Below are 20,153 nucleotides of genomic sequence, written 5' to 3' on the forward strand. Positions count from 1 at the left end.
CTTAAAAACCCAAAAAAGCTAAATGACAAAAAACTAAATGACAATATAGAAAAAAGGGAAGGAAAGAAGAAAGAAAGAAAGAAAGAAAGAAAGAAAGAAAGCATGGAAGCAAAGAGCGAAGGAAGGAAGGAAAGAGGTAGAGAAGGAAGAAAGGAGAGAAAGGAGAGAAAGAGGAAGGAAAAGAAAAGGGGGAGGAAGGAAAGAGGTAGAGAAGGAAGGAAGGATGATCTAGAGCTGAAATTTAGGGGTCTTTGCCAGGAGGCAGAGACCAATTAGACTAATCAAAGAGTTCTTTTTCCCTGGCGAGACAGAGAAGCACCCAATATTTTCCCCTGATTTCCCAATGAAAGGTCTCACCAAGTTGAAGAAAAGCCATCGAGGTTTTATTTGCAATTCAGCTGAAAAGGATGCAGAGCTGCAATCATTCGCCAGCAGAGCATGAGGAGAATACACCAATATAGTCATATTTATAGTAAATTCAAAGTTGCAGAGTTCAAACTTCCTGCCCCGGCCTCCCTGCTGCCCTCCACCGTGATTGGACAATGGGCAAACAGCTGGGAGGCGGCCCTCCTGCCCCCGGAGCCTCTGGACCAATCAGGAAGCTCCAGTGGTCCGTAGGATCCAATGGGGAGACCTCTGCCACCTGGCGGCCACAGCAAATCAGGAGAGAGGGAGGTGGGACGATAGAACACAAAGGAATCTGTGAATTAGTTTTGGGAAAAAAATAATGTCATGTGGCTCACGAGACAAAAAGGAAGTCTCAAGCAGAGCTGATCTTTTGTGTTCTTGAGTGTTGTAAATCAGCATGTGTAAGAATATCCAGATCCTTCCTGGCTGTGAGACAGGAGAACAATGAGGGCAGACTGGGGTTAATGCTATCAATGGGAAGTAAACAAAAAGCAGAGGGGAAGATTTCCCCTTATCTTACTTGAAGAGTGATAGAAACTTTGCCAAGCAATTCTTTACTCTAGTGGGCCATCTCCAATGCTAGAGATAAGAATCCTTTCCTATTATCCATGCAAGAGTGTCCTTGGCTGGGGGGTTTCTATAATCGCTAATGGCTTTTGTTCCTGAAGGCCAGGCGATTCCCTTACATATTTCTTTGGAGGGAGAAGGGGGCAAAGGGTCAGGCTAGGGTCAGGAATACAAGGAAACAAAAAATCATATAGAAATTATACACAGGGAAATCATATGCAGGTATCTTCCCATCCAGGACCCTAGAGAGAAATTAATAATACCAATTATAAAAAGCAGACGATATCAGGACACAGCATGAATTCATAAGTTGTCTTGAAGAAAGTTCATGGGTAGAGAGCGAGTCCTTGAAGAGAGTGAAGTCCAGGAATGTAGCAGAAATCAAAAAGCCACCAAAAGGAGTCTATGGAGTTCCACTGGGTCAAAACAGAAAGCCCTGCAGCGCTGGGATGGAAACCGGTCCCATGGCCCTTGGAAAACTGTAACTCCTTCCATGGGCTGGAGCCCAGGGACCACTCTGCTCCCTGAAAGCCTCATGGGGTCCTTGCTGTTGTTATTGTCTTGGCAAATTGACCTAGACTCAACCCCTATTGTGCAGTCTGGTGCCCTTGCCCTTTGCTGAACTATAAGTTACTATCTCTTATGGGGGGGGGGGTGTTCATGTTCGACTTCAAGGAAAGAACGAAAGAAAAAAAAGGGAAAGAAGGAAAGAGGGAGTGAAGGAAGAAGAGAAAGGAGAGAAAGAGGGAGGGAAGGAAAGAGAAGGAAGGGTGGAAGCAAAAAGCTAAGGAAGGAAAGAGGTACAGAAGGAAGAAAGGAGGAAAGAGGAAGGAAAAGAAAAAGGGGGGAGGGAAGGAAAGAGAAGGAAGGAAGGAGAGAAGGAAAGAAAAAAGGGAAGGAAGGAAGAAAAGAAAGAAGAGAAAGAGGGAGGGAAGGAAAGAAGGAAAGAGAAGGAAGGATGGAAGCAAAAAGCTAAGGAAGGAAAGAGGTACAGAAGGAAGAAAGGAGGAAAGAGGAAGGAAAAGAAAAAGGGGGGAGGGAAGGAAAGAGAAGGAAGGAAGGAGAGAAGGAAAGAAAAAAGGGAAGGAAGGAAAGGGAGTGAAGGAAGAAAAGAAAGGAGAGAAAGAGGGAGGGAAGGAAAGAAGGAAAGAGAAGGAAGGATGGAAGCAAAAAGCTAAGGAAGGAAAGAGGTACAGAAGGAAGAAAGGAGAGAAAGAGGAAGGAAAAGGAAAAGGGGGAGGAAGGAAAGAGATAGAGATGGAAAGAGAGAAGGTAAGAAAAAAGGGAAGGAAGGAAAGGGGAACTGAAGGAAGAAGAGAAAGAAGGAGAGAAAGAGCGAGGGAAGGAAGGAGAGAAGGAAAGATGGAAGCAAAAAGCTAAGGAAGGAAGGAAAGAGGTACAGAAGGAAGAAAGGAGAGAAAGAGTAAGGAAAAGGAAAAGGGAGAGGAAGGAAAGGGGTAGAGAAGGAAGGAAGGAGAGAAGGAAAGAAAAAAAGAGAAGGAAGGAAGGAAGGAAGGAAGGAAAGAGGGGGCAAAGGAAGGAGGGAAAGAAGGAAAGAGGGAGGGAAGATTGGTCACAGCAACGTGTGGCAGATACAACTAGTCTATATATATATAAATGCTCTGTTCATTTTGAGTGACAGCATAACACAAAATACGCTAGACAAATTGCTGCCAAATTTGGCCACAAGACACCTACTAACCCAAGGAGTGATCATCACTAAGAAAATGATTCTGTCGTGGGTTGTTGCAGGTTTTTTCAGACTATATGACCATATTCTAGAGGCATTCTCTCCTGACGTTTTGCCTGCATCTATGGCAAGCATCCTCAGACGTAGTGAGGATGAGGATGCTTGCCACAGATGCAGGTGAAACGTCAGGAGAGAATGCTTCTATAACATGGCCATATAGCCCGAAAAAACCTGCAACAACCAAGTGATTCTGGCCATGAAAGCCTTTGACAATACAATGATTCTGTCATTTGGGAGTTGTAGTTGCTGGGATTTATATTTAACCTACAATCAAAGAGCATTCTGAACTCCACCAATGATGGAATTGAACCAAACTTGGCACAAAGGACTCCCATGGCCAACAGACAACACTAGAAGGGTTTGGTGAGCATTGACCTTGAGATTTTGAGTTGTAGTTCACCTACATCCAGAGAGGGTTTCTCTTTTGTTCTTCTTTAAATAAAATGTGAGCCCTTTGGGACGGGTTTCTACAATGCAGATGTAAAGAATGAAAATGAGGCCAAAAAAAAAAAAAAAGCCTACAGCCCAGGCGGTCTCCCATCCAAGTACTAACCAGGCCCGACCCTGCTTAGCTTCTGAGATCAGACGGGATCGGGCGTGTTCAGGGTGGTATGGCCGTAAGCAGATGCTAGGCTTCCCTTTCCCCTCTTCAATCTCAGCCAGCTCCGTCACCGTGATGTAAGATAATATTTCCTGTTGGTTTTGTGTCAGGAGCAACTCGAGAATCTGCAAGTCGCTTCTGGTGTGAGAAAATATCTGCAAGGACATTGGCCAGGGGCCGCTCGGATGTTTTACCATCCTGTGGGAGGCTTCTCTCATGTCCCCGCATGGGAAGCTAGAGCTGATAGACAGGAGCTCACTCCATCTCATGGATTCAAATCGCTGACCTTCAGGTCAGCAGTCCTGCCAGCACAAGGATTTAACCCACTGCACCATCACAGCTCCTTATGTATATATCTATGTTGTGCTGTCGCACGCTGGGCTTGTGCATATGACTGTAAACAAGACATAAATTCTGTGTGCCGAACGGGACGCCGGGGCTGCCTCAGATTAAAGGCCCTTGGACCTCCCCAAAACAAAGTTCTATAGAGGCTTAAAGTAAGTCCAACAAAGTTCTTTATTGATGAAAACAAACAGGTACTTTCAAGCTTTCTTAACTGTCTATTGGCTCTTGCAATCTTGTTCACTGGGAGCAGGCACTGTCTTCTTAACTGTAATTAACTCATGGGGAAATCCTAACTTCTAATCTGGGCAGTCTGTACTTGCCTCTGTTGATGTGGAGCCCCTGTACCCGGTACCAACTGCGTCTGGCTTCCGCGAGCGACCCTTGCCTCAACAGAGCTTTGTAGACCTCCAGGGAAAAAGAAGGAGTTCAGGTTGCTGTGATGGCTGGCTGAAGTCCCTCAGCCAAGCTGTGGGGCCTTTTCTCCCCAGCCAAGCTGTAGGCTGTAGGCCGAATATCTTCCCAGCCAAGCCGTAGGCTGTAGGCTGAATATCTCCCCGGCCAAGCCGTAGAAGACGAAGCTTTCTACAGGAGCTACTTCGTTTTATGTCCTGTGCGAAAGGCTTCTCTGTGAGAACTAACTCAAAATGGCTCCTGTTCCCACTAAAACTCAAAAAGGGGCCAGACCAGGGAATCTAACTATAATTGACAGGTGGCTTGCCCTATGATTGCAGACAAAAGAAGCCACCTATCTGCAGAGTCCCTGAAACTTAGGACTGCAACAAACATTAAATGCAAAGCAAACAAAATTGGAGCTCCTGGTACAGTTGTACCAGCACATATGTATATATATTTGGTTGGAGTGACACTAAAAAATGTACCTGTTCAAACTTACATAAACCTATCTTGTCCGTAACTCAGGGATTGACTGTATTGACGTAAATCCAGAAAATCCCTGTGCAACAGGACTTGTAGGAGGAACAGAAGGAAATGCTTTCAGTTTTAGGATTTATCGGCAAGTGAAGTAGAAACTAGGAGGAGTTGCTTGGGCTCACAACCATTCCTCAGAGGCCAGGGCAATCTTGGGACTACACAGTAATGTTTACATTCTTAAAGTCAGATATTGTTCTGTGTTTCATTGTTAGTGAAGTCAGTTGTGTAGTGCTGAATCCCAGATTAATTAACTTCCAATCGTAAGGACAGGTACACACTATTTTGTAAACTAAGTCCCAACAATACTCTCCATTCAGTTCTCTCTAAAATAAGAAAGGCTGGTATCTGCTGTTCAGGAAAATATAAAACCTAGGATTGTAGTATTGTGTTCCCAGAAAGCCCAAAATCATGAAGCAAAGATTTTATGATCTTCAGAGAACCCCCTGAAGATATTTTGCAGCCATGCCGTAAAGTCTTTTGAGATGGCTTTGTGGCAGGAGCCTGATCTTGTGAACTGTTTTTGAAACTACCACCAAGACAGATCAATTTTGATCTGTATCTACTAAAATCATAGGTAGTTAATAAAATTATTCCAAAGTCTCAGTATGGTAGGCCTTACAAGTACCATGAATCCCTGAGGGTTGAGACAAAGTTATGAGCATGATTACGCAGTAATAGTCATCTCATTCCTGCTAAGAGAGCTTGTGTACTATACAAGGTAGCTGGCACCCAACTACGGTAATAAAGTTACAGGTATACCTTGCTTAATAATGCTAATGTACTCCTGGGCATATCTCATTATCAGTAAATGTGGCACCAGCAAAGGAAAAAGTAATATGGGGAAACAGAGATAGGTTCCTACACCACAAAAAAGAACAGTTCAGCATTTTTAGCAAATGACAGGATGTAGCTATGGTGATTAAACTGGAATTATAGTGCAATAACTGTGCAGCATGAACAGCCCCCTCCCATTTTGTATCTGTAAACCCATCTCACCTGACATTTTACTATAGGTGGGGGCTATAAAAGCAGCTTTCCTCTAGCCCAGAGAAGAGGTTTTATTCAACCACATTAAACGGTGGCACAGAAATGTAAAATTAACAATGTTCCATGTATACATAAAATTCACAGAAACATTAATTTTAAATAAATAAATCAATGCTGTCGATAAAGATATATACAGATCACCAAAATGGGAATTTCTTCAGTATTCTGGGTGTTGGGAAGAAGAGAAAGAGATTTTATTGCATATTTATTTCAGTACAGTGCCTAAAATATACCAGTAATCGAACTGGACTACTACAATCCTATGCGGACTTACCTGGATTAAGTTCAAGTGAATACAGTGGGAGATAATTCTGAGTAAAGATGCTTAGGATTGCATATGAATCGCATGTGCCAAACAGACAAAAGAAGGAAAGATTAACTATACACTGTTGAAAATGCAACAAGAAACAAGTAAGACAGAGTTCTCCCATAGGTGTGGCACAAGATATACAAATAGAAGGTTGACATTCAAATCAATGGCTAGTAATGAGACAAGTTTAAATATATTACTTTAATGTTGACGCTAAACAAGACGTCTTGTTAAGTCCTACTCAAATCGATACAGCTCTATTTACATGATTAAGTTGTTTCACTAAGTGCATTGAGGCTTAAGAGTGACTAACTTTAATTGGATCAGGGTTGAAAGCGGTTCTTCCCTCTTTTAAGTATGAACTTCAAGTGAAGTACTTGAGACAGAGCCAGCCATCTCATATGATACAGCGTTGACTTTCTAAAACAGGCTGAATGACTCCACAAAATGAAATCATTTCAAAACATGTTCAGATTCAGCCAAAATTAATGTTGGCCGCTTCCAGTATTAGGCAAAAGGATGGATAGTTTACCTGAAGCTGGGGGAAATGACATACCTACAGAGAATGTATGTACTGTATCATTTTTTTTAGAGGACAGAAAAACAGCTATTTACACGCTGCAGTACATCAATGTTTTGTTTTGGTGGTTCAGAAGTGGCATAGCCCAAATAAATTAAACCAATTATCACAGTAATTCTGTACATCTCATAGATAAGAATTTGGCAAGAGAAGGAATTGTGGTTTTGCTGTTAAATAAGAGAAAGCACAATGATTTGTAGATCTAAATACTTGTTCAGGAACCTTCATGATAAATCTTTGGGATCTAACTTTCAGTCCAAGGAGAGGCACATATCCCAACGCTGTTACACTGATGAGGGAGAATGCAGAATTACCTCTGTTATTTCTGCTCTACTTCCCAATCTCATTGGGACTCCATAGTACATGGTTCCCGCGCTGACATATACGAAAGAGCTCTGCCCAACTTTATACAAACCAACAAAGAAGGGATTCATGAAATAGACAACAATGTTCAGAGGAAATATCTGCCCTCCGTGAGTGTGCCCAGATAAGATCACATTTATCTCTGGATGAGCTTGGAGAGCCTGTTTGGCAGCAAGCGGCTGGTGGGCCAAAAGAACAATTGCATGATCAGTGTCACAGCCTCCTAAAGCCTTTTGTAAGTTCATCCCATGTCCAGAATAACGCAATGCATTAGCCTCTATGTCATCGACCCCTGCTAGACAAAACCAGTCAGTTTCTCTACCTTTTGGGGACTTTATTTTGATGTTTTCATTGTGGAGGGGATGAATCTGGAGTGACTTCAGCAATTCAAACCAACTGTTGACATCAGAGGTGTAGTATTCATGGTTTCCAGTGACAAAGTAAGTCCCCAGTGGGGACTCAAGCTTGCCAAGAGGTTCCACAGCAGCTCCAAGGCGTTTCACCTCAGCATCAGTTAGGTCACCAACAATGACAGTGATATCTGGTTTTAAAGCTCTAACCATTGTTACTATCATTTCAAGTTTGGTCTTCCCAACAGTGGGACCTAGATGGATGTCAGAAAGTAGTACTATCTTCAGGTTGTCCATAGACAATGGCAATTTGTCAACAGGAATAGCTACTGACTTCACTACAGGAGGTTGTGAAGCATTGAGAAGCCCAAGGAAAGTCAATGCAACTGTTATCATCACTGCTAGAGCTGGCTTAATGGCCCATTTGCCATTTTTAATAGCCATCCTTGCATCTCTTTGGACCACGATTTTATAAACCTGTTCAAGGGACCCTAGGCTGAACAGGAAGAAAATAAGGATGAGGTAGCTCCCAAGACAGGTGAAAGCAACTAAGGAAAATAAATAAGGCTCCTCCGCAACAAGAAAGAGCGATGCAAAAGAACTTGAGTGTGACAAAATCAGGAATATCAGCACAACTATTTTCCACAAGACGAAACAGAATGAGTTGGTGGCTGACAATCTCTGGAACACAGTCACCAAGCTTCTCCAGATGTGAAGGGATCCTATGAACAGCAGGGCATTAAAAAATAGTATCATCTGGAGTCTGCGCAGCCACTTCAGTCCCTTTGCCTCCATTCTTTCAGTCAGGCATGTCCGTGAAATGACCATGGAGAAGAAGGCAATTCCAGCAACTCCAGCAACCTTTGCCTCGAGCGGTAATTTCTTGAAGATCATCTCTACTCTTAAATGGTCCCCGGTTCGTCCTTTCTGCAAGAGCTTCAGTAGGCAATAAAGCAGCGATGGATGGAAGTCTTGATCAATTTGGCCTGAAACCAGGAACTACTATCAGCTTTGGAAAATTAAGTACATTTCTCTTCCAAGTGTGGAAACCGGACAAATGTAACCAATGACACACATCACTTAGCAATACTTTACTTTAGAATGGGAATAGTTAGCTTCACAAAATATTGAGATCTGGCTTAAATAAAAACATACGCAACCAAATACAATTAAAACAAAGTATTAAACACTTTCGTTTTTCTACAAAGCCTTTTTACTCTCTAATGCAGGGGTCCACAAACTTTTTAAACAGAGGGCCAGGTCATAGTCCCTCAAACTGTTGGAGGGCCGGATTATAATTTGAAAAAAAATGAATTCCTATGCACACTGCACATATCTTATTTGTAGTGCAAAAACACTTAAAAACAATACAATAATTAAAATGAAAATCAAATTTAACAAATATAAACTTATTCGTATTTCAGTGGGAAGTGTGGGCCTGCTTTTGGCTGATGAGATAGGATTGTTGTTGTTGTTGTTGTTGTTGTTGTTGTGTGCTTTCAAATCGTTTCAGACTTAGGTTGACCCTGAGCGAGGGCCAGGTAAATGACCTTGGAGGGCTGCATCTGGTCCCCGGGCCATAGTTTGAGGACCCCTGCTCTAATGTATGAATATCTATTGCAGTAGACAGGAAAGAGGGTGTATGGCATAGAGTAGTGTAATACTTCTCATATAGGTATTCTATTTATCCACTTTTCACAAAGTATACTCATAACATATTAAGTAGTATAACTCACATAATTTTACTCCAAACTTGCTAAGATTCTCAAGTATAACTAAGGCTTCCAACTAGGTTAATAATGCATACTTAACATAAGGTTGTACATATAGGTAACACTTATTCTAGCAGTACAATAGTAGTAGTATAGGTTCTGTAATACAACCAAAGTTCAAAAACAGTCTTATTGCCGTACTCACCCGGCACTACAGATTACTTGACCGTCTTGACATCTAGGAACTACAACTATTATAAAGGACTGAAACTATAATTTTGTGGCAAAGGACTTACCCAAGAGTAAATCCACGTCAACTTCACTTGCATGAAGAATTTGAACTTTTATATGTGCATTTATTTGTTTGTTGACTCCATGAAGACTTAACAGATTCAAGACGGCAATAAGACTGTTTTTGAATTTTGGTTGTATTACAGAACCTATACTACTACTATTGTACTGCTAGAATAAGTGTTACCTATATGTACAACCTTATGTTAAGTATGCATTATTAACCTAGTTGGAAGCCTTAGTTATACTTGACAATCTTAGCAAGTTTGGAGTAAAATTATGTGAGTTATACTACTTAATATGTTATGAGTATACTTTGTGAAAAGTGGATAAGTAGAATACCTATATGAGAAGTATTACACTACTCTATACCATACACCCTCTTTCCTGTCTACTGCATATTATAGACATCTGTGTGTTTAGTTAGTTAGTGAATATCTATTGCACCATTAAAATGCACCATGTCTATATTTAAGCAATCCCTTAAGTGTGTCATACTGTTGGGTGGCAATGTTAAGGAAATATAAAGCTTCTCAAAATTACATAGAAATATAGTGTATTTCATCTATTCTAAGACACCATCAACTGTAAGAGACACTTCAATTTCAATACCAACAACAACAACAAACATACATAAGATATGCCTGCGATTCTAAGACGCACCTCATTTTTAGAGATGTTTATATAGGAAACAAGAGTGTCTTAGAATGGAAGAAATAGCGTAATTAATATTTCATATTCACTGCTTCTTGTATAGGTTTACTAATTGTATTTTTTTTATTTTTTTATTTAGAACTTTTATATACCGGTCTTCTCACCTCCACAGAGGGACTCAGGCCGGTTCACAACAACAGTATCACAGACAATCGTTTAAAAACATCACATCCCGTAATACATTTAAAGACTTTTTCACTGCAAACCAGTATGTTGTGATGGTGATAAGCATGATATCTTAAACCAAAATGCCAGCTATAAACTAACCAGTCAACTCATGCAACTTGTTCTCTCGCTTTCTCTCTGTCGCATACACACACACAAACACACCTGCATCCTCTACAGTAGGGGTCCACAAACTTTTTAAACAGAGGGCCAGGTCACAGTCCCTCAAACTGTTGGAGGGCCAGATTATAATTTGGAAAAAAAATGAATGAATTCCTATGCACGTTGCACATATTTTATTTGTAGTGTAAGAAACACTTAAAAACAATACAATAATTAAAATGATGAACAATGTTAACAAATATAAACTTATTAGTATTTCAATGGGAAATGTGGGCCTGCTTTTGGCTGATGAGATAGGATTGTTGTTGTTAGGTACTTGACAGAGCTTAAAGAGCTGGGCATGTTTAGCTTGAAGAAGAGAAGGCTGAGAGGAGACATGACAGCCATGTATAAATATGTGAGAGGAAGTCATAGGGAGGAAGGAGCAAACTTGTTTTCTGCTGCCCTGGAGACTAGGACGCAGAACAATGGCTTCAAACTACAAGAAAGGAGATTCCATCTGAACATGAGGAAGAACTTCCTGACTGTGAAAGCCGTTCAGCAGTGGAACTCTCTGCCCCGGAGTGTGGTAGAGACTCCTTCTTTGGAAGCTTTTAAACAGAGGCTGGAGGGCCATCTGTCAGGGGTGCTTTGAATGCAATTTTTCTGCTTCTTGGCAGGGGGTTGGACTGATGGCCCACGAGGTCTCTTTAAACTCTGATTCTATGATATTAAAGGGAATGTGAGTTTTTCAAGCTATATGGCCATGTTCCAGAAGCATTCTCTTCTGACATTTCTCCCACACCTATGGCAGGCATCCTCAAAGGTTGTGGAGTCTGTTAGAAACTAGGCAAGTGGGTTTATTATATATGTGTGGTATGTTCAGGGTAGGAGAAAGAATTATTGTCTGCCTGAGGAAAGTGTGAATGTTGCAACTGTCTACCTTGATCAGCACTGAATAGCCATGCAGCTTCAATGCCTGGCTGCTTCCTGTCTCCCAATAATGGATTCCCCCAGGCAGGAAGCAGCCAGGCATTGAAGCTGCAAGGTTATTCGATGCTAATCAAGCTAGCCAATTGCAACATTCACACTTGCCTCAAATAGACAAGAGTTCTTTCTCCCACCCTGAACATTTCACAGATATATAAACCTCACTTGCCTCATTTCCTACAGACCTCACAACCTCTGAGGATGCCTGCCATAGATGTGGGAGAAACATCAGGAGAGAATGCTTCTGGAACGTGGCCATAAAACCCAGAAAACGCACAGCAACCCAGTGATTCTGGCCATGAAAACCTTTGATAACACATTAAAGATAATACTAACTGGCAGCCACTTCTCTCCCCTTGGGAAGAAGAAAAACCATGACCTTCTTCAATTCAATTGTTTTCTGCTGCCCTGGAGACTAGGAGGTGGAACAACGGCTTCAAACTACAAGAAAGGAGATTCCATCTGAACATTAGGAAGACTGTGAGAGCCGTTCAGCAGTGGAACTCTCTGCCCCGGAGTGTGGTGGAGGCTCCCTCTTTGGAAGCTTTTAAACAGAGGCTGGATAGCCATCTGTCGGGGGTGATTTGAATGCAATTTTCCTGCTTCTTGGCAGGGGGTTGGACTGGATGGCCCATGAGATCTCTTCCAACTCTATGATTCTATGCTCTCTTCTTAGGGCCCTTCCACACAGCCATATACGCCTTGAGCTCAACTCCAATTTCATCACAGTGCCAGATGAGGTGATTGAGGCATCTGCTTGTCCAGTTTTGTGGGATTCTTTTAGGCTTGTTATCCTGAGACCATGGAAGAGGTCCTTGGGGCTGTGAGGGCGACCACGTTGGCTCTTGACCCTTGCCCATCTTGGCTAATCAAATCGGCCAGGGAGGGGTTGATTGACTGGTTTGTGTTGATCATTAATGCATCACTGGAGCAGGGGTTTTTTCCATCCCAACTAAAACAGGCTGTGGTTCGTCCACTCCTCAAAAAGGCCTCCCTTGACTCCACGGTGCTGAACAATTTCAGACCAATCTCCAACCTCCCTTTTTTGGATAAGGTGCTGGAACGGGTGGTTGCCTCCCAGCTCCAGGGCTTTCTAGATGGCATCAACTACCTAGATCAGTCACAGTCTGGTTTCAGGCCTGGTCACGGCACTGAGACAGCCTTGGTCGCCTTGGTGGATGACCTCCGTAGAGAGCTGGACAGGGGGAGTGTGACCTTGTTAGTTCTCTTGGACATCTCAGCGGCTTTCGATACCATCGATCATGGTATCCTTCTGGGTTGACTCTCTGGGATGGGTCTCGGGGGCACGGTTCTGTCGTGGCTCCGATCCTTCCTGGAGGGTCGGTCCCAGATGGTGAAGCTGGGAGATGCCTGCTCGGACCCCTGGCCTTTGACCTGTGGGGTCCCGCAAGGCTCTATCCTGTCTTCCATGCTTTTTAACATCTACATGAAACCAATGGGAGAGGTCATCCGGAGTTTTGGAGTTAGGTGCCATCTCTACACAGATGACACACAACTCTATTACTCATTTCCACCCAACTCCAAGGAGGCGTCTCGGGTGCTGGACAAGTGCCTGGCTGCTGTGTCTATCCGGATGAGGAGGAACAAGCTGAAGATCAATCCCAACAAGACAGAGGTCCTCCTGGTCGATTGTAAACCTGATCGGGGTATAGGGTGGCAACCCGTGTTGGACGGGGTTACACTCCCCCTGAAGCCACAGGTCTGCAGTTTGGGTGTCCTCCTGGATTCATCGCTTACGTTTGAGGCTCAGGCGTGGGCGGTGTCCGGGAGGGCTTTTGCACAACTGAGACTCGTGCGCCAACTGCGACCTTACCTCGCAAAGGCTGATCTGGCTGGGGTGGTCCATGTCTTGGTCACCTCTAGATTGGATCACTGTAATGCGCTCTACGTGGGGCTGCCCTTGAAAATGGCCCGTAAATTTCAATTGGTCCAACGGGCAGTGGCCAGGATGTTAACTGGTGCTCCTTTCAGAGAGAGGTCAACTCTCCTGTTCAAGGAGCTCCACTGGCTGCCGTTTATTTTCCGAGCCCAATTTAAGGTGCAGGTGCTTACCTACAAAGCCCTAAACGGTTTGGGACCATCCTACCTGTGTGACCGCCTCTCCGTGTACAAACCCACGTGTTCACTTCGTTCACCCAGAGAGGCCCTGTTCGTGATTCCGCCTGCGTCGCAGGCGCGTTTGGTGGGGACACGAGACAGGGCCTTTTCTGTGGTGGCCCCCCGACTCTGGAACATCCTCCCCAAAGATCTTAGACAGGCCCCTACGTTGGCAGTCTTTAGAAAGAACTTGAAGACCTGGCTGTTCCGATGTGCCTTTCCAGAATAGGAAAACTCCAATAACAAGTCCCAGAAGCACTTCATTAGAATTAAGATTGCTGGCACACTGCACTTACCCTTTAATCCTTACATATCACCTGTCACATCAGCACTTTTAATCTGTACCCATTACTCTGGCCCAGCCCAGTTTTATTGTGTCTTGGTGTATTGTTTATTGCTCGTTGCTTAATTTTGCTTTAACTGTTTTTAATTTGCTTTGGCCTTTGTAAGCCGCATCGATGCAAGCGGAGATGCAAGCGGAGTACAAATAAAGTTAATAATAATAATAATAATAATAATAATAATAATAATAATAATATAACCAGAATATAAAGGCAGAAAATCCCACAATATCTGCTTTGGACTCATTTGAGTCCACCCTGCCATATATCCTGGTTCAAAGCAGAAAATGTGGGATTTTATTCTGCTGTGTGGAAGGGGCCTTACAATTACTACATGATGCTGTGTCGAACCACAATAATGGACAGTGTAGAACCATATAATGCACTTCAATGCATTATATATGGTCAGTATAGAAGTAGCATTAGCAAAGCAAACTCGACTCTTTGAGCACTTCCTAAAAACCAAGATGCAAAACAAAACAAAAAGCAGGAAGGGGAAGGAAAAGGCTGAAAAGGAAAGGGCCTAAGGCTGTTAGGAATGGTGGGAGTTGAAGTCCAAAACACCTGGAGGGCCCAATTTGGACCCCGCCTACTTTATTTACTTCCCTATAACGCGCCACGTCGACACAGTGAAATTAATGTACTTTGACACCACTTTGATTGCCATGACTGGGTGTCATGGGGAATTTGAGGGGACACCAGCACTCATGGCCGAGAGGGTAACAAGACCTTGCAAAGCCACAATTTGTGCAATTCCATTGCACTTGCAAGTGGTATCAAACTGCATCAATTCGACTGTGTAGATCAGTGTTTCTCAACCTGGGGGTCGGGACCCCTGGGAGGGTCACGAGGGGGTGTCAGAGAGGTCGCCAAAGACCATCAGAAAACACAGTATTTTTGTGTTGGTTGTGGGGGTTCTGCATGGGAAGCTTGGCCCAATTTTCTCATTGGTGGGGTTCCAAATCCCAGCAACTACAACTCCCAAATGTCAAGCTCTATTTTCCCCAAATTCCACCACTGTCCACATTTGGTCATATTGAGTATTTGTGCCAATATTTGGTCCAGATCCATCATTGTTTGAGCCCACAGTGCTCTCTGGAGATTGGTGAACTATAACTCCCAAACTCAAGGTCAATGCCCACGGAACCCTTCCGGTATTTTCTGTAGGTCATGTGTGCCAAGGTTGGTTCAATTCCATCATTGGTGGAGTTCAGAATTCTCTTTGATTGTAGGCAAACTATAAATCCCAGCAACTACAACTCCCAAATGTCAAGCTCTATTTTTCCCAAATTCCACCACTGTCCACATTTGGTCATATTGAGTATTTGTGCTAATATTTGGTCCAGATCCATCATTGTTTGAGCCCACAGTGCTCTCTGGAGATTGGTGAACTATAACTGCCAAACTCAAGGTCAATGCCCACTGAACCCTTCCGGTATTTTCTGTAGGTCATGAGTGCCAAGGTTGGTTCAATGCCATCATTGGCGGAGTTCAGAATGCGCTTTGATTGTAGGCGAACTATAAATCCGAGCAACTACAACTCCCAAGTGACAAAATCAATCTCCCGAACCCCACGTATTGAGTATTTGGCCCCATGTAAGCCGCTCCGAGTCCCCATCGGGGAGATGGTGGCGGGATAGAAATAAAGTTTTTTATTTATTTATTATTTGTGCCCAGTTTGGTCCAGTGAATGAAAATACATTCTGCATGTCGGATATGTAGATTACAATACAGAGCAGTAGCCAAATTACAGTGATAAAGTAGCAATGAAAATAATGCTATGGTTGGGGGTCACCCCAACATGTGGAACTGGATTAAGGGGTGGCAGCACTAAGGAGGTTGAGAAACACTGGTGGAGATGCAGCCTGGGCATCTCCTTCTTTGCTGGGATTGGAAAGGGAGGGAATCAAACAGCAACAAGGCTCAGTCGTGGGAGAAAGGAGGGATGGCAAAGCGACTTACAGAGGAGGAGGAGGATGATGATGATGATGCCAAAGCCGGGCAAAGGAGAGGGAGCAGGAAGAGGGCGAACATCTCAAGGCGGCTGGAAAGGAAAGTAGAAGCCGCTTTCTCTTTGGGAGAGCTAGCCCACGCCTCAGCTGCATGACTCGGGAGTCAGCTGACCGAGTGGGAAGGAGGGGAGCCTCCCTCCCACGCCATTGGGCGCCCTCTCCTCTCCCTGGAGGAGGCAAAGAGGAAGTACAGGCTATCTTTTCCCCACCTGATACTCCACTCCATGAGCTAGGTCGGCTGGCAGGGACATTCAACAGAAGAGGGCAGGAGACTCAGTCTGGGGCTTGTTGCAAATAAAGAAAATGTTATATTTTTAACCCGGGAGAACAGTTCTTTAGGAATTTGTAGATCTTCCAGCACAACTCTATGGCCAATGTAGACTGGAAGTGAACACAAAATTGGAAGAGACCACAAGGGCCATCGGTCTGGATGAGGGCGAACAAATTGAAATTGAATCCAGACAAGACAGAGGTACTCCTGGTCAGTCACAAGGCCGAACAGGGCATAGGGTTACAGCCTGTGTTGGATGGGGCCGCACTCCCCCTGAAGACGCAGGTTCGCAGCTTGGGTGTGACCCTGGACTCATCGCTGAGCCTGGAACCCCAGGTTTCGGTGGTGACCAGGGGAGCATTTGCACAGCTAAAGCTTGTGCGCCAGCTGCGCCCGTACCTTGGGAAGTCTGACTTGGCCACGGTAGTCCACGCTCTGGTTACATCCCGTTTAGACTACTGCAACGCTCTCTACGTGGGGTTGCCTTTGAAGACAGCTCGGAAGCTCCAACTAGTCCAACGCTCGGCAGCCATGATTTTAACAGGAGCGGAGCGCAGGGACCATACAACCCCCCTGTTGCGCCAACTCCACTGGCTACCAATCTGCTACCGGGCTGAATTCAAAGTGCTGGCGTTGGCCTTTAAAGCCCTAAACGGTTCCGGCCCAAGCTACCTATCTGACCGCATCTCTGCCTATGAACCCACCAGGACTTTGAGATCTTCCAGGGAGACCCTGCTCTCAATCCCGCCTGCTTCTCAAGCTCGGCTGGCGGGGACGAGAGATAGGGCCTTCTCGGTGGTGGCTCCTCGGCTGTGGAACGCCCTTCCTACGGACATTAGACTAGCACCATCTCTAATGGTATTCCGCAAAAAGGTGAAGACCTGGATGTTTGTGCAGGCGTTTGAGTAATTTAGTGCAATCTGGTAATGGAACATAGGAATGGAACAATGGACGACGAACCTGGACTACGCTTGGATGATGAGAAGATTGGGTACGGTTGTTTTTTGTAATAATTGTGCATTGTAATTGCTTATTGTTAATTTGTGGATAATGTGTTAAGTCAATTGTTATATGTTGTATGGAACCACTGCTGTTTCTACTGTTTTTACTGTTTGTGAACCGCTGTGAGTCGCCTTCGGGCTTGAGATACAGCGGTATATAAGCAAAGTAAATAAATAAATAATAAATAAATAAAAATGTAATGTTCATTTGTGGGATTAACAGAACTCAAAAACCACTGGACGAATTGTCACCAAATTTGGACACAAGACACCTAACAACCCAATGTATGTCCTACACTCAAAAAAACACTGAACAACACAGCAGAAGGGACTTAAAAAGCCTAAAATAAAATAAAATAAAAAACACATTACATTACAACGTATGCGCATAAGCACATAAATACACATATCTATATCAATAAAATTGTAATGTTCGTTTGTGGGATTAACAGAAATCGAAAACTATTGGACCGATTGACACCAAATTTGGACAGCATACATGTAACAACCCAATGTATGTCCTTCATTCAAAAAATTGATTTTGTCATTTGGGAGTTGTAGTGGCTGGGATTTATAGTTCACCTACAATCAAAGAGCATTCTGAACTCCACCAATTATGGCATTGAACCAAACGTGCATATAGGACTCCCATGACCAACAGAAAACACTAGAAGGGTTTGGTGGGCATTGACCTTGTGTTTGGGAGTTGTAGTTCACCTACATCCCTAGAGCACTCTGGACTCAAATAATGATGGATCTGGACCAAACGTAGCACAAATACTCATTATACCCAAATGTGAACACTGGTGGAGTTTGGGGGAAATAGACCTTGACATTGGGGAGTTGTACTTACTGCGATTTATAGTTCACCTACAGCCAAAGAGCATTCTGAACCCCAACAACGATAGAATTGGGCCAAACCTCCCACACAGAACCCCCATGTGGGCCACAGCAACACGTGGCAGGGTGCGGCTAGTATATAAATAAAAATGTAATGTTCGTTTGTGGGATTAACAAAACTCAAAAACCACTGGACGAATTGACACCAAATTTGGACACAAAACACCTAACAATGTCCTTCACTCAAAAAAATTGATTTTGTAATTTGGGAGTTGTAGCTGCTGGGATTTATAGGTCAACCACAATCAAAGAGCATTCTGAACCCCACCAACGATGGAATTGAACCAGACTATCTTTTCCCCACCTGATACTCCTCTCCATGAGCTGTCTCTGCTGGCAGGGACATTCAACAGAAGAGGACAGGAGACTCAGTCTGGAGCTTGTTAGGGTTGTAACATTGGTATCTTGCAAATAAAATGTTACATTTTTAACCCGAGAGAAGAGTTCTCTAGGAATTTCTAGATCTTCCAGCACAACTCTATAGCCAATGTAGACTGGAAGTGAACACAGAATCTATCATCTATCTATCTATCTATCTATCTATATCTATAAATGTTCTGTGCGTAATGAGTACCTTAAAAACAAAAGAACCAATGAACGAAATTACACCAAATTTGGCAACAAAACGTCCCACAACACAAGGAGTGACCATCACTCAAAAATTATGATTTTGTCATTTGGGAGCTGTAGTTGCTGGGATTAATACTTCACCTACAATCAAAGAACACTCTGAACCTCATTAACAATGGAATTGAACCAAACTTGGCACACAGTTCTCCCATGACCAAAAGAAAATACTGGAAGGGTTTGGTGGGCCAAAATTGGGCCAAACCTCCCACACTGAACCCCCATGTGGGCCACAGCAACGCGTGGCAGCGGACGGCTAGTTTATCTATATATTAGCTGCACCCGCCACACATTGCTGTGGCCAACCTTCCCTCTTTTTCTCCTTCTTTCCCTCCTCCCTTCCCTCCCTCCTCCCTTCCTTCCCTCCCTCCTCCCTCCCTTCCCATCTTTCCTTCTCTTCTTCCTTTGCATTCAATGGCTTGGACCGCATAGGGAAACTGATGAGGAAACACAACATACAAACCACTTACAGACCCACCAAGAAAATCCAACAAATGCTACGTTCAGCAAAGGACAAGAGGGATCCTCTCACCTCTGCAAGAGTCTACCTTGTACCATGCAGCTGTGGACATGTCTACATAGGGACCACCAAACGCAGCGCCCAGACACGCATCAAGGAACATGAAAGGCACTGCAAACTACTCCAACCAGAGAAATCAGCCATAGTAGAGCACCTGATGAACCAACCTGGACACAGCATATTATTTGAGAACACAGAAGTGCTGGACCACTCTCACAACCACCATGTCAGACTACACAGAGAAGCCATTGAAATCAACAAGTATGTGGACAATTTCAACAAAAAGGAAGAAACCATGAAAATGAACAAAATCTGGCTACCAGTATTAAAAACCTCAAAAATTACAGCAGCAAAACAACAGAGGGGAAACAAACAGGCACATGAAATCATTCTCAACAAAAGATTCCCCCCAGGCGCTTCCAAGCCATTGAATGCAAATCAAGGTGATCAGCTGAAACATTCACAGCTAGCCCCAGCAAACAAAAGTCCTTTGTCTCACCCTGGTCATTCCACAGATATATAAACCAATTTTTCCTAGTTCCAACAGACCTCATTACCTCTGAGGATGCTTGCCATAGATGCAGGCGAAACGTCAGGAGAAAAATTGCCTCCAGAACATGGCCATATAGCCTACAACAACCGAAAATGTGAGTCCTTTGAGACAAGTTGTAATGCAGGTGTAAAGGATGAAAATTAGGCCAAAAAAAAAGCCTACAGCACCCGGTATTCCCAGGCGGTCTCCCATCCAAGTACTAACCAGGCCCGACCCTGCTTAGCTTCCGAGATCAGACGAGATCGGGCGTGTTCAGGGTGGTATGGCCGTAGGCAGACGCTAAACTTCCTTTCCCCCTCTTCAATCCCAGGCAGCTCCACCACCGTGACGTAAGACAATGTTTCCTATTGGTTCCTGTCACCAAGGCCCGCCCTCCCCAGAAACAGTCCCTACAAGCCTACAGGCAGCCCAACCTATTTGTCTCCATTCTTTTGTCTTAGGCCCTCCCACCTCGCTGCCCTTTCCATCACCCAGGCCTTTCAAACCTAGCACTCAGCTCCTGCTTTGCATTCAAGCTCTGCCTCTGCCAGGCTGCCTGCGCATGCGTGTAAAGGGCGGAATCCTGGAAAGGAGAAACACCTCGGG

General features: G+C 44.0%; 1 protein-coding gene, 1 non-coding gene and 1 pseudogene across 2 annotated transcripts; all 3 read right to left on the reverse strand.

Moving 5' to 3' along the window:
- Positions 1 to 3,240: 3,240 nt before the first annotated feature.
- On the reverse strand, positions 3,241 to 3,348 carry LOC137097473 (5S ribosomal RNA; annotated as a pseudogene).
- Positions 3,349 to 6,140: 2,792 nt separating this feature from the next.
- Positions 6,141 to 15,803, reverse strand: LOC137094769 (transmembrane protein with metallophosphoesterase domain-like). Its single transcript, XM_067470201.1, has 2 exons — positions 15,647 to 15,803; positions 6,141 to 8,237 (listed from the first exon to the last, which is right to left on the reverse strand). The coding sequence occupies exon 2, from the start codon at positions 8,143 to 8,145 to the stop codon at positions 6,823 to 6,825; it is 1,323 nt and encodes a 440-aa protein (XP_067326302.1). The 5' UTR covers positions 8,146 to 8,237; positions 15,647 to 15,803; the 3' UTR covers positions 6,141 to 6,822.
- Positions 15,804 to 19,723: 3,920 nt separating this feature from the next.
- Positions 19,724 to 19,842, reverse strand: LOC132779824 (5S ribosomal RNA). The gene has a single exon (XR_009631830.1). It is a non-coding gene; the product is annotated as a 5S ribosomal RNA (ribosomal RNA).
- Positions 19,843 to 20,153: the final 311 nt, after the last annotated feature.

The sequence above is a fragment of the Anolis sagrei genome, chromosome 6 (assembly GCF_037176765.1).
Source record: "Anolis sagrei isolate rAnoSag1 chromosome 6, rAnoSag1.mat, whole genome shotgun sequence".
NCBI classification, from domain to species: Eukaryota; Metazoa; Chordata; class Lepidosauria; order Squamata; family Dactyloidae; genus Anolis; species Anolis sagrei.